Source organism: Chaetodon auriga, chromosome 7, assembly GCF_051107435.1.
Source record: "Chaetodon auriga isolate fChaAug3 chromosome 7, fChaAug3.hap1, whole genome shotgun sequence".
Lineage (NCBI taxonomy): Eukaryota > Metazoa > Chordata > Actinopteri > Chaetodontiformes > Chaetodontidae > Chaetodon > Chaetodon auriga.
The window spans coordinates 9,581,560-9,596,428 of record NC_135080.1 but is presented as its reverse complement, the minus strand read 5'-3'; the positions used below and the strand labels follow the sequence as shown (position 1 = coordinate 9,596,428).

The window sequence follows — 14,869 nt, the reverse complement described above, 5'->3', positions numbered from 1 at the left end:
TGGCCTCAACCAAACATTAACAACAGTGTTGTCACATCATAAACAGGTTTATTTTTCACCAGTGACTCGTGACAGTTTCTGAAATCACATCCTGCCTACAGGGGACGTCAGATCAGAAAGCGTGTCTATGTGCCGCCTCAGAGGACATGGATGAATTATGTATTTTGTCGTTCAATTTGGACTTGTTGGTTTTCCATTGTTACGGGGGGGTTCTCAGATAACCACTTGAATATTATGTAATATCAGTGTGTTCGAAAGACGGAATATTCCCACAAGGTACAAGATCAGGTGTTTTTCCAAATACCCAATTGAGCAGGCAGTGAATTTATTGCAAAACACCAGACCACAATTATTATCACTCCCAGTTATACAGAGAAAATGAGCCCTGCCTATGATATGGTATTATGACTCACTAACCAAATTCAGACAAACCAATAGGGGACGTTATGGTGTGTCGACAGCTACAAACAAGGTTTGTTCCAGGATTTCTCCTGCGAAGCAAACCTAAGAAATATGGAGTAAGCGCCGAGTGCATTCCAGGGGCATCAGCAGCCAAGATGAACCCTGCGCCCTGTTTTAAATACAGTTTTCTAATTCGGTTTCAGATGTGAAAGGGTGGCATGTGGAAGTGCTCCACTAGTCTGTGGGGGTCACCGTCAAACAGCTTGTCTGGGAGGGGAGGCTGTTTTCCAATGTGCCATCCGAGCAGAGAGGGAGATAAAGGAGAGGTTAGCTGAGTGTGGAGGGATGACTCACAGCGTGTAGGTGCAGGAAAAATAGATTGGAGTTCTCTGGACCCTCAGGCTTTTTATTGTATCTCCTATTGCAAAAGAGTGAAAGAAAGGTACGAAAATAAAAATGAGAAAGACTGTTGCTCAGAGCAACGTGACAGCTAAAAGGCATCTATCTATCTATCTATCTATCTATCTATCTATCTATCTATCTATCTATCTATCTATCCAGACTAAATATTTGTTTTCTGCTTCCCTTCGTCTGTCTCTCTGCTACTGTGTGGGTGTGTAAAGTGTCAGTCAGCAAAGCTTTTGCATTGTTCTGAGATGCAGAGCAAGCATCTGCGTTACGGCACCACTCGTTTTATCACAGACATGAAATAAATTTAAATGATACAAATAAATTCAGTTTTTGGTTCTGTTGTTTTTGGATAGAAAATGATGGTTTTATCAAAGGGCAAGTCTCGCAATTTTACATGTCAGAGTCAATTTACCAGCTGGGAGTACAGCACAGACTGACAAGCCGAGCAAATTACTCAGAAGACATCACGCCAAAGTGTGTAATGGACCCGCCGATCAATTTGAGGATAGCGTGTCAGTGTCACGTTGTGCCTCACATACTGTATATACACTGAAAAAAATATAAATGCAACACTTTTGTTTTTGCTCCCATTTTTCATGAGCTGAACTCAAAGATCACAGCAAAATGCCACCGATGTCGCAAGTTTTGAGGGAGCGTGCAATTGGCATGCGGACTGCAGGAATGTCCACCAGAGCTGTTGAATTGAATGTTCATTTCTCTACCATAAGCCGTCTCCAGAGGCGTTTCAGACAGTTTGGCAGTACATCCAACTGGCCTCACAACCGCAGACCACGTATAACCACACCAGCCCAGGACCTCCACATCCAGCATGTTCACCTCCAAGATCGTCTGAGACCAGCCACCCGGACAGCTGCTGCAACAATCGGTTTGCACAACCAAAGAATTTCTGCACAAACTGTCAGAAACCGTCTCAGGGAAGCTCATCTGCATGCTCGTCATCCCCATCGGGGTCTCGACCTGACTGCAGTTCGTCGCAAATGCTCACATTCGCTGGCGTCTGGCACGTTGGAGAGGTGTTCTCTTCACGGATGGTTTTCATCTTGAATTTCTAAAAATTCTACTCAATAGCATCTTTCATTGCAGATGAATGTTGTTCTCTTTCAAACTTCTTGCCCCCAGTTGATAACACAGGTTTTCTGTCAGATATTTCAAGTCTAGTTCAAGATAACCCAGATGGCATCACCACCTTTCCTCAGACTTGACAAAACTCCCCCAGAGCCACAGACGGTATCCTACAGCTGTTCTCACAGTGTGCTGGTACCCTCCATGACGAGTAAGTGATATGTGCACTTTATAAGTGCACATATCAGGAAGGTTCTGTATTTCTGACAGTAGAGAGTGCTCTTTGTTTGGAACAAATAGTAGAAAAATGAAGTTGTTAGCATGTAAGGTGATAGCTGCCACGGCTTAACAGAGGAAAACGCTATTACGTGGCACTAACACTGCAGAAATTGACAGCATCTGTGCTTGATGCATATTAGATTTACAAAGTGATTTCTTGATGATGCAGTGCAAAAACACTACAGCCGTGTCCAAAATCACCTCTTGCTTATCACATCAGGAAAATTTTAAGCCCATTGTCAGAGCTTCATATTCATGTATAGAGCTGAATCCTCTGTACTTGACAAGCTAGAGAGTGTTCAGCAGTATTGAAAGCTTTTGTGAGGCATGAATATCTCATGTCGCAACGGTTCAGCATTTGCTAGGCTGACACTCCACCCGCCAGTGATGGCTCAAAGATCTTGTGTCAGAAATCTGAATTTACTCAGCATTATTTGCTGTTTATTATGTAGGAAATAGTGAATGAGTGAACAAGGGAGGGAGTCACTTTTGAGCCAGAAGTTGCAAAAACAAATACAAAACCAGAATCTTGTGGTGTGGCGCTTTAAAGATTAAGACATGAGCTCACTTCTTTCACCGATGAGCTCATGCTGCAGCGTCTTTGTTCACTCATGGCCAAGATTGCTTCTTAAAAAAAAAAACCCTGTACCTGTTCCTCACTGTGCTCACTCTAAATTTCGACCATTCGCCTTCACAGAGATAGCGCTCTATGGTTTTAGTCACACCGCAGTGGAGGGTGTAGATTTGTCAGTTATGTCAGCCTGTACGCCCTGATGATATCATTGTTTTTGTGGAGGCAAGCCATCTTAAATCATTTATTGTAGATGTGTTCAGCACCCTGCAGACTTTGATTATGTGACAGTGACTTCACAGCGCTGCCTCAGCCTCAGAGTGTGCGCCGTGTCAACGCATCCCGCGGGGTATTTCCAGAAAATCACATTTGGAGAAGGACAGAGAAAATTTCCGCCGCACTGCTTTCATAATGTGTCACAAGTGCTGGAAAGCACTGACATGGCGGTGAGTGTCATGTGTCTCCCCCAGCTGTTGTTTGCACCCAGTTTTTCTGTCACAAGGTTTATGTGACAAAACATGTCTGCACTTTTGCAACTTTGACCCAGGAAAACAGATCCTCACAGAAAAAATGAAATGAAACCAGCTGAAAAGCAAGAATTTAGCCCCAGAAGAAGACGATGTGAACAGATGAGAGAGAAAAGAGATGCTGCCAGATTTGTCAGCGTCAGACGTGGCATGTTGGGCAGAACTGTCACTCAGTGGTATTCTGGGCCGCTCAGGAACAGCGGATCCACGGCAGGCTGAGGAGTGTAGGAGGGAAGACTGACAAGAGACGGAGAGGAGGGATCTATTCAGAGAGCCTCTCTGTGTTGTGACTGAGTGACAGGACAGTGAGGTGTGTGTGAGATGGCTGTATATTCAAGTTATTTAGAAGGACAGCAGTGTTGAACATGTTGTATGCTCATGTCAAGCAGATGAGAGTTGTCAAACTGGATTTTTTTTTTTTTTTTTTTTTTTTGCCTCTCAATGAAAATATGTGGCAGGAATGAAAAGAGCAATTTTTTTTGCCTTTCCCTCAGAATACACTCACACTTCAACCGCAGCCAGTTTTGTGAGTTCGGATTAGCCTAGTAGCATGCGCCAATAATGATCAGCATCAATAGACTTTGACTCACAACCTTGTCACCAAGCTAAAGAGGGGGAAAAAAGAAATATAGAAGAGGGAAAAAACATGCTATGGAGATGGCTGAGGAAACTGGGCTGGAAGAGGACTGAAATAGCCTTTGGCGCAGTATGACTAAGACTTTAATTGCAGAGGGACAGAGATGTGGCCCTCTATTGTGTGTGTGTGTGTGTGTGTTTGCTTGTGTGCAATGTGTAGCTTTTTCCTTGTTTATCTTCAATACAAAGGCATCGCTTATTATGCAGTTGGGAGAAAATTAGTTTCATGACTGTGTCTTTTCTGATTTACCTGTCAGCTGGTTTTGAGCTTTGTGTCTGTGTGTGTGTGTGTGTGTGTGTGTGTGTGTGCGTGTGTGTGTGCGTGTTTGCGTGGGTGGTGTCTGTTTGCACGATGTGAGAAAACTAAACGATTTTTTTTGTCACCATCCCAAATTGCTGCCGCTGTTTGGCGACCTCCCGTGCAAACACACGCACACACAATCCCTTTACAATACACCTACATTCCTCTTCCTCTGTCTCTTTTCATGCTTTATCTTCCACAAATAAAAAATGTCTGATGCGATTAGCACCACAAGAGCTTCCCCTTCCTCCTCCTTACAACTCAATGTCTGTCCTTTTTCCTTTGCTTCTGTTCCTGCATGAGACTTTCTGCCACCAGATGACTCAAACTGACACCACAGGGTAAATGCTCAGTCTATTGTTGCATGATGCATGTGTATGTGTGTTTGTGAGTGTAAAGACGGAGAGGTGCGAACCTTGGGACTTGTGTCTTGGCTGTAGCAAATCCCAAAGGTAAGCAATTATCCCTAATTACACCAAACATATTGCAAATGGCTCTCAGTCGTTGCTGCTATTTACCTAAAATGCAATGATGAATCATTAGCTGCAGGGAAAACTCCACTGAGGGAATACTGCAGAGATACCAGGATTCATCAGTTAATCACTTTTTCACGCTGAACCAATCAAAGAAGATACACCTTGCAGTTTTGGTGAAGCTCTGTGTCACACTCGTTCCCTCAGGCGGTGTAAAGAAACAACAGTGGAAAATGAATGAGGCTGTCACACACACACATTCACAATTTCTTTCCCATAGTCACACACTCATCTGCAGACACCGCTCCATAGTTATCAGGGAGGAAGTGATATTATCACCTCTTCCTGTTGAAGTTTGCCTTTGTTGGTCCTCCTGGTGTGTGTATGCAGAGTGTGAATGTGCTAAAGTGCTTATGTGGGTATGTTGGAGTATGACATTTAAAATCCTCTTTATTGTACAGCATATTGAACTGTTCATCAGCAAAGAAGAAGACATTTGGACTGATGCAAGACAGATGGCTGTGTGGTAATTTTCCTCCTCTGTTTACTTTTGTTTCTTCTCTTAACCCATGAATGTCTAAACTGGGTATTTATATCTTAATTTTCTCAGGAAATAGCCTTATCCTGGCCAAAACCACATAGAACACAAAACAGGGACGTTAAAACCACAGATTTAAAATCTAAAGACTGCAGTGAATCAGGTTGATGATCCCTTAACTTTTCATCCAGCGCTATCATCAGGTCATCATTTTGTGTCCAGTGTCTTCATCTATGGACAGACATCTGTAAAGCTAAAAACATTCCCATCAGCCCCTTTAGTGCTCATCAGTGCATGTTAGCATGCTAATATGCTAAACCAAGATGGCAAACATGATAAACATCACACCTTATCATTGTCAAGTCCAAGCAGATTGTTGCTCATATGCATGTTATGTTATTTTTATACTTAAACTCTTTATTCCAGTTTAAGTGCGTTTGAAAATGGCAACATATGTGCTTTTATTCTAGAGGAACATTCCAAATTATATTTCAGTTGTTAAATATGATCTAGTTTCTCCTGCATTGAATTTCACATAATTTCTGTCCATTCAGTAATGCAAAAACTTTTTACTGTGTGTGTGTGTGTACTGGTCTTTATGTATGCCTCTTGAATTATTGAGGTATTTTCTTTAGATTTCATCAAGTCCCATTATCACATTTACTGTCAGAATCTACTGTAATTGCAAAATCCATGGCAACATAATGAGCTCCACAGGGACTTACAGCAACACCACCTTCAGATTGTCCTTCATAAAAAGCAGTGAATGGGCCGTACTTCATTTATATTTCTATCTTGCACAGCTTTACAGCGAATGCTTGGTTCCTTTTGTTGATCACAGGACCAAAGATGATCAGTGGTTACAAACACTGACTCCAGAAACAGTTAAATGCGTCGTCAGACCAGTGAAGCTGCAGCATAGATCACGATGTGCACAAAATGCAATGACGCTGCTGTGTTTATGCAAATGCAGTCGTTATGTAAGGATCAGACAAGAAGAAAAATGCACAATGTTCGATGGAAGATGAAAATGGATTTGTGATTTAGTCAAACAATATGCTGGGATAGGAATATATGGACTTTAGGGAGGCGGATCAATCAAAATGGATAAATGACACCCATGAAACATCACAAGGTGTAAAGTTCAAACATCTGAATGTATTTCTCTCTCCTGTCCTGTCTTTCTTTCTTTCCCACTCTCTAAATATGCCCTCTACTGGTTGTAATTGGCATAATTATCAGTTAGCTGGCTAATAGTGTATTTCTTTAACATCAGACAGTCTGACTCAAACAAAAAGCTGCTGTAACAGCTCTGTGAGAATCACGCACCTTCTGAGTCTTGTGCCATCAGGAGGCCAAAACTCCAGTAAATGAAACACATCACACACCACCTCCAGCTTTGATCTAATTCTGCTCTCTCCATCCATGCCCAGCAGTGCATGTCTCAATGCCACATCTACTGCGACATGCCACACATGATGACATCATCATCCTGGGGCAAACAGCCAATGAGAACCCACAGGGGGAGAGTCAATCACGGGTCAGTGCGGTAACATCGGCCAATCAGCACAAGCCAAAAGGCCCGTAACCATGGTGATTAGCCTGGGTTCAAATACATGTGTGTGGCAAATGCCCCCTGTGTTGGCTCCATATGCACTTGTGTCCCTAGATGGGCCTGCTGCAGTAGTTCTATACTGTGGATGAGTATGTGCATGAAGCAGTCATCAACATGGGACACTGAGGTGAACTCACTCACGCCACCACACATGCAACACAGAGCTGTTGTCCCAGTTTTGTAACATACGGTTCATGCATTCATAATGCGATCCATACATGTATTACACATGCTTTATGTGCAGCCTCTACACATATTTCCTGTTTGGCACGCATTTCTTCTCAGCCATTGTAACTTATAGCAATGGTGATTACAGTCGTTAGCTCCCCTCTGTATTGTTCTCCGAGAGGATGGATGAGGAGACGTGTGGGTGGCAGTGAAGGGTGAGGGGAGGGGAGGCAAGGACGAGCGAGCAAACAGCACAGCTGAGTAGGAGAAGTACAATGGGCTGTGAGTCAGAGGAAAAAAGAGGAGAGAAGAGCGAGAGAAAGAGATAGGTATGTTGAGAAAAGGTCAGTGTGTGGAGGACTTTTTTTAAATGCCAGAAGATTGAGAAAGCTCAGGAACTTTACGCTCATACTATCTCTCGGTTTTATAGCTTTAATGTTCATATCTGGTTTGGTAGGACTGGAACAGGTGACTCACGATGCACCGAGGAGAGAGACGGGAAGCGTTACTCAACAGAGGCTCATCATGAAAATGCTAAACGACATTAAACAACATACCACTAGAATACATTTAAATAGCTTCTGTTTGACAGGTAATGGACATTTTAATGCAAAGCGCTTCTCTTCACAGTGTCTGCCTCACCTCTTGCTCCTCCTGATTCCTCTTTGACAGATTTTTTTGTTTTGCCAAACCAGCATGATGATGAGGAATCATTTGACCCCTGCATTCCTGACTCCCGAGACTACACACACTGTTGTTATCCCCATTGTCTGTGACTGAATTATCTGAATTATATGCTACGCTACTTTGCACACCCACCGGCAAAACAGACACCACAGTCATCTAAGGTATTCAAACACGCAGCTCAGCCTTCCTGCATGTTTCGCTCTCAGTTTTCATCTCACATTTTACCGAACTCTGACACAAGGCTGTCCAGCACCAGAGCCGACCACAGTCCTGGTCTGAGTCTAGATACTGTCATAATCTGCCTTCATCAGGAGCTTCACTGATGTACTTGTACCTTGTTATGTACTTTGTCGGACGGATAAAGGGTTAACAGTTCATGTAACCAAGCAGATAGCTGTGTTTTTGTTTTTCTAAGTTTTGGAGATATCCTACCCTGAGATTTCTGCCACCAGCCCAATACAGTGAAGATTAATGGGATTTCATTTGTGGTGCTCACAGCACTGGAAAACAACTTTTAAAAATTCAACAGCAACAGTGTCCCTGTTTCTAAAGAAATAGCCCATAAAAAAACTGTTGCCTTTGAGTTCTGTAGATTATCCAGAGGACCGGTTAAATGTTTCTTGTTGCTTCAGTTCCATGAGCACTGCAGATGTAATTTCATTCACCCTCTGGGTGAACTGGGGCAGAAGCCAAAATATCAGACAAATATGCTGTTAACCTCCCTGGATACCAGCAGGTTTTTGTAATTTGTAATTTGGATGAAATGACCCTTCGACAAAACAAGTGAAGAACTTCCTTGTTGGACTGAGACACCTGTTCACAACCCTGTGTTCATGTTCCCTACGTTCAAGCCTGCATGTTAAGCAGCTTAAATACAAAAGAATGGAGGCTAAGGCAGTAATCCTTGGCACTTGGTATAACAAGATATTCTTTTCTTCCTGTAATGTACACTACATTTAGGCTATGAGTGTTTGCAGCGTTTAAGAAACATAACCAGCAATTCTTTTCCAAGCGTTCTCGTCAGGGTGGACTTAATGAACTTAGTGACTGTCATCAGTGGAGCAGAGCTGTCTTAAAGAGGAAACCATCCTCCGGAGAGCGCTGGACTGCGTTTTCATTTAGGATCTATTCATAGAGGATCAGAAGGGTAGCTCGTTTATACCTGCAGTAGATAGCTGGGATGACTCATTTGAAGATATGTAACCTAGATACCTTTATATGACTAAAGTGCATTTTGGAGTTAGTAGGAGGGATGCATTGGATCATGGTGGAAGCTATTTCCTCTCTTTGTCTTTTTCTTCAGAAACATACTTACCTGGAAAAACTGGTTCATCTGCCCTAACCACTGTGGTTTCACTCAGTGCGCTTAGTTCTGCTTCCAGAGCAGCTCATCCCTCCAGCAAGTGTTTGCTTTAAGTAAAAATCTAATCCATGACTGCGTAAAACGATGCCATTAAAGCCCATATGTCAATACACCTCACCGCCATTATCTGCAAACAACACCGCCTCTGTTACTTGTTACCTGTTTCATTTAGATTCGTCAGCGCAATCTGTTGCTTGGAGATTTTACTTCTTTTTGATGGGCTACAATCTCGAGCAAAACACAAAATCCACCTCATTTTCTGTGATATTAATGGGTTTTCTAGGATCCTCTCAGCTCTGATTCATACTGATCACATCAGTTCTGTGTTCCCTGTAGGCTGTCCTGTCACTTTCACTACGTGCACCGTGGCTCTATTCAGCTAAACTTTGCTGCCTTAAATTGTTTTGAAGCAGACTTTGTTCAGACAGACAAAGGCCCAGACAAAGCTAATGCCTCATCAGGCTTTGATGTGTGGCAGAATAAAGGCAGATATCTGGAGAACTTGGATGCGTAAGCTCATGTCTGCTCTGTAGCTCTGACTTTTTCATGTTTTAATGCTCCAGTTGAGAAGATACCAATTATTGCTCTTTAGATTTTCTTCCATCCCCCTCTGTCTTCCTTTTTTCATTGTTTCTACTTCACTGATTCACGAAGAGACAGATTTTTTTGTTTTTCCACTGCCTCGCTCAAGAACTCTTCATCAGGGCGGACGTCCACTGGCTCAGGCGGCTTCATTTTTGGCCTTCCACTCGGAGGTGAGTGCCTCGTCTGATGTAGGAGGAAGCGTCTATTTTGTTTTTTTAACCAAACAACACGAGGAAACATATACCTCCTTTAAACAATGCAGCAGGCTGTTGCACTTCCTCTATAAAACGCAGGATTGTCACACAACACCAAGAGTCACATGGGGTCTTGCGTGATAAATGCTAGCTTGAAAATACTGCTGTGGTGATAAATGATTATGAGCACGATCTTAATTTTTCTGATAAATGCAGTGGTGGTTATGTTTTGGGTAATGACATTCATTTTGCTCTGGATTTATGTGGGTGTCATCCAGCAATGTTGCACATCAGTTTAAGTTCCCTCTCCTCTACTTCTTGTGTTGGGGAGGGGCTGTCAGCTGACCGCTAAGTGAAGATTTGTGTGATCTCTCCTCTCTAATTAAGCTTGTATGTTTGCACTTTGTGTGACAGTTGTTTCATCCTGAACACTGACTGCCTTTCCCCGTCTGATCACTTCAACACCATGTCTGCCTGTTCGCTTTAAAAACTTAAGAATGATTCACAGATGACTCTGGAAATAGTGAACATATTTCTTGGTTATTTAACTACAATCATAGAGGGCAAAACTTGCGGTCAGTATATAAATAAATTGTACTTCAGTTAAACATGCTGAAGGATGATGTTCTTTGAGTCTCCTCTGTGCTTTCATATGAGTAGCTGTGATTAGTAAACATTACAATCGCGCCACTTAGCGGTCAAATAGGTGAAATGCTGGCGCACAAGAGCCACGCGGTGGGGCACGAGAATGTCAAGCTGATCAGTTGACTCCCAGTAAAACCGTAATAAAAGTTGCCATCCTCTTTGGAATTTTCGTATGAGTGATTGATCTTTGCTGTAGGATTAAAACATCGAGAATGTTATTATAAGTGTGGATCTAATGAGAAAATGCTTTTGTCACACGGAGTTTCTCAATGTCCAACCACAGCCTCATGTTGCACAACACAGATTTTTATTGGATCGGGAATGAAGAACCTATAAATCTTTTCCAGATCCTCTGTTTACTCCAAACTTTTTCAGAAGCATCTGCAGATGTCACTGCAGCGCGAACAGGCGCTTTATGTGAGAGGAGTTTAAAGCATCAGGCTGGAGGAGGTTACTGTAGATGAGACATGACTGGACAAACCATGGAAAGACAATGCTGTATTCCTCTTGGGGCATTTTTGAGAGGTCAGCGACGTGATTTTTTATTTATTTATTTTAATTTTTAAATGTATTTCTCACTACTGTGAAGGCCTGTTGCAATTACGCCACTGAACACGCGATGGCGCACAACAGTAACGGGTCAACTTAGCAGCTCTATTTTAATGCTGTGTTCGTGCAGGAGTCTACTAAACGTGTTAAAATGTTTTTAAACTGACTTTTTTCAGACAATCCTGAACAATAGAAAAACTGTGAGAGTTACATAACACACCATGATAATCCGACAATTACACTGACGAGAATATTGTTGTGCAACTTTATTACAAGCACAGCCGTAAGAGCAGTAAAATCAGAGGTGAGTTGCTGTCAACCCGCTGTCCCACTACTGTTCCCCTCCCACCTCTTCCTCCTCCTCCTCCTCCTCCTCCCCCTCCCCCTCATAGAAAGTCTTTGGCGCTGTCGGCGGCGCGTCAGACGCGCTCGATCGCGGCCGCGTTTGTGCTGGATCGCACGCGTCACAGTAAGTTTAGTCTCTCCGCGGCTCCGATTTAACTTTCACAAACTTCACTTGGTCTCGATGTCATGCTGGATTAAGCCCGTTTTCTTCAGTTTTTCGGCCACAGAGCACAGGTACAATGACCGCATTCTGCAGCAGATCTGACTGATCAGAGGTAAGTTGGACCAACAGTTTGAACAGTTTGAACAGTCAACCTACTGAAGAACTAGTTTCTTCTGCAGCTGAATGAGAAACCCTCTTTTTATAGTGATGTTTGTACGGACACACGCCAGCAGAAGAGGTTTGGGATTTTTAAGTGACAGGAGATAAAAACTTGGTCTCTAAGGTCACTGTTGCCGCGGACCATTGTTTCCCCTCTTGAATATTACAGTGATTGCTCACAGCTAACAACCTCCTGTCAGCTTTGTGCTTGTAATAAGGCCATTTCACCTCAGCGAACACACACAAAGGGATTATCAGATGTCTTAGCTGGTTTGGCTGCTTTTTTTGCGCATTTCAACAACTTTTTCACTCCTGTGTTTCTGAAGTTTAGCTGGCAGTATCTGCGCAGAATCCCTGTTAATGAGTAAACTTTAGGAATTTGGACACTGTTCTGAGCTCTTTCACGCTGATTGATATCCCTCTCTTTTGTTTACCCTTTAGGAGTGAGATCAGTTTTCTACAGGGCTGCAGTGTTTGCACTGTGACCTGTGGGTTTGGACACAGATAGTGAAGAGGACACCGACACTCAAGGACCATGGATATTGGCAATGATGTGGATCTGTCCAACAAAAACATCACCCCATTGTGGAAACGCCGCACAGACAAATCACCCCAAGATTCAAGCAAACCAAAACCACGACCCTACAGTTACCACATAAATGGGGACATGAGGACGGAGCTCCCTGTGGAGGACAACATGTCTTCCTTCACCTTGAGCCAACCTGCTGAGAGACCGGTGGTCACACCGCCGTGCTGGGGCAAGAACACGGTGGTTTTGAAGCATATTCTGCACAAACCCTCCAAGAAATCCCGAGTCGTTCGAAGCATCAGCATCGGACACCTCTCCAATGGACTCTTCTCATTGTCCAAATTTAGGTCTGAGGAAGGCAAATCTGCTTCTCTGGACAACAGAGTGTGTAATGGAGACTGTGACAGGGGGAAAACCAGCAATGGAGGGACAGTCTGGTCTGAAAAGCATCTCCAGGACCCTCAGAAACGCATGTCTGGTCCGCTCAGTGTGAGCTCACAGAAAGACCAGATAGCGTTTGGGACGAGTTCACCCTCACGAGAAGCTGCTCCTCTGAACCGCTCCTCTCCCGTCCTGCCTCCACACACTCCCAACAACAACAACAACTATAACTACCACGAACTGTCCTTACTTTCATCCACATCCAGCCCCTCTCCTCCAGCCCGGCGTACCCCCACCCCCACACCCTCCCACAGCTCCACCTCCAGCATCCCCTCCCTCTCTTCCCTCACCTCCTCAGACCCCCCGACCCCACGCTCCCCGTCACCAGCAGACAGGGGACAGGCCCTCCTCAGACAGTCCTCATCCTCGCCTGCCTCCTCACATGACACCAGGCATGCCTCTTCCTCTTCTTCCATCTCCTCCACCTCACCCTCTCCCTCGCTTTCTCCATCTATCTCTCCCTCCATTGTCCTCAGCACCCACAGCGCCGCTGCCCTGAAGATGGGCACCCAGCAGCTCATCCCTAAGAGTTTAGCATCCGATAGCCACCAGAACAAGGCACCTCCCTTTAGGCAGCAAGGCCAAGGTTTGGTGGGGCTGCTGGGGTTGGATCATTCCAAGAGAGCGTTGAAAGCTCTCAGCATGGTGGAAACAGGAACCTACTTTTCTACCGGAGGGGGCCGCAGTGAGGGGACAGATGGGGAAAGTGAGAGCCCGGGGGCACTAAGACGAGGCCTGAGGAGTACGTCCTATAGGAGGGCCGTGGTGAGTGGAGTAGACTTAGAGGTCCCATCGCTGGATCCAAAGGCCCTTCAGTTGTCCCAGCCTGTCTTCAAAGGGTTAGATGGGGCTAATCCTGCTTCACCAGTCAGCCCAGCCAGTCCTGGCAGTGGAAGCCCCACAAGCCCTGGAACAGCCAAGCCTGCGAGTCCAGGGACACCCAAATCTGCCAGCCCTGGGATTTCAAAGCCTTCTAGCCCTGGGAAAGAAACCAGCAGTGGGAAAATCAAGGTGGGTAAACCTGTTAGTTCAAAAAAGATAGTGGTGGGTTCAAAAGGAAAGAGTTAGGATGCACTAAAGGAAAAAAAGGGTTGAAATCTCTCCACAATAAATAAGAGACAATTAAAAACAGTCCAGTTTTGACTTAGTGTTAAGGTCTGACTTTTGCTATTTGTACATGTATAGTATGTACTAACAAATTTTAGAGAAATTAATGCCAAAAGAAATCAGTTTTAGTTTTCATCTGTAAAGCAAATCCCTGGCGAGTACCTGTTAATGAACTTGCGATTGGTGCACATGCACATCCCTTTAAGTTTCCCTGTGAACTTTGGCATTGCATTTTCTTTCTTTCTCCTTTGCTGCAGCTGATCGAGATTTCTGCGCTCAGTTAATCATAATCCATCCGATGGCTTTCTACTCGATCCTGAACAAAGATTTGACTTTTCAGTAATGTTGGGGGTGGGGACAGAGTGGGTATTGTGGAACAAACTTAGCAGCAGCAGCAGCAACAGCAGCAGTTCGGACAAGGCCTTACAAGGAAACAATTAATGTGGTTGTTTGGAGACATGATGTAATGTGACACCGTGCCCACAACACAGTGGCTCTGTAATTAGACAGGGGTCATTGAAGGAGATCACCGGAGAGGGCACAGTCGGGTCAAGGACAGGTGTCCTAGGTACAGGAGCCTGTTTCATGTAAACAATGCGTGTGTGCCTGTTTCCTCAGAGTTTGCCAATATCACTAAATTTTGTGTTTTTCTTACAGAGTCCAGTTAAGAAGAGAGTTTTGACCACTCAGCGGACGTTTGACAGCGAAGGTGAGAAACGCCCATCTGCTTTGTTTTCACCACACTTTTACTTTTCTAGTGTGTGCTTTGTTTGCCCTTCTGTCTCTCTCAAACAAACTTCAACATGATGAATATTTCTGTCCGAATAAACAAATGTGTTTCAGAGGAGGAACTGTACCAGAACTACCAGGAGAAGGCCTTACATAATGACTCTGACGAGGACGCCGATTCCAGAGAGCCCAAACCCGATAACGGCATTGTGGTGCAGTACAGACCTATACGTACCTCCTGGAGCCAGCTCAGTGTGGTCAGACATACTTCTTACATCTTCCTCACTCTTTCTCTCATGCTGACACACATACATATACAGTCAGTGCTGTGCCTGTGGAGCCTTGGAATGATGGTGCTCTGAAGAATGC

General features: G+C 44.2%; 1 protein-coding gene across 1 annotated transcript in view; it reads left to right on the top strand.

Moving 5' to 3' along the window:
- The first annotated feature begins 11,421 nt into the window (after positions 1-11,421).
- LOC143323065 (rho guanine nucleotide exchange factor 26-like) overlaps positions 11,422-14,869 on the top strand; it is a 26,341-nt gene continuing 22,893 nt past the window's right edge. The window contains exons 1-4 of the mRNA XM_076734653.1: positions 11,422-11,647; positions 12,136-13,675; positions 14,429-14,480; positions 14,615-14,757. Of these exons, the coding sequence (XP_076590768.1) occupies positions 12,230-13,675; positions 14,429-14,480; positions 14,615-14,757 (1,641 nt within the window). The 5' untranslated portion in view covers positions 11,422-11,647; positions 12,136-12,229. The remainder of the gene's footprint in view (positions 11,648-12,135; positions 13,676-14,428; positions 14,481-14,614; positions 14,758-14,869) is intronic.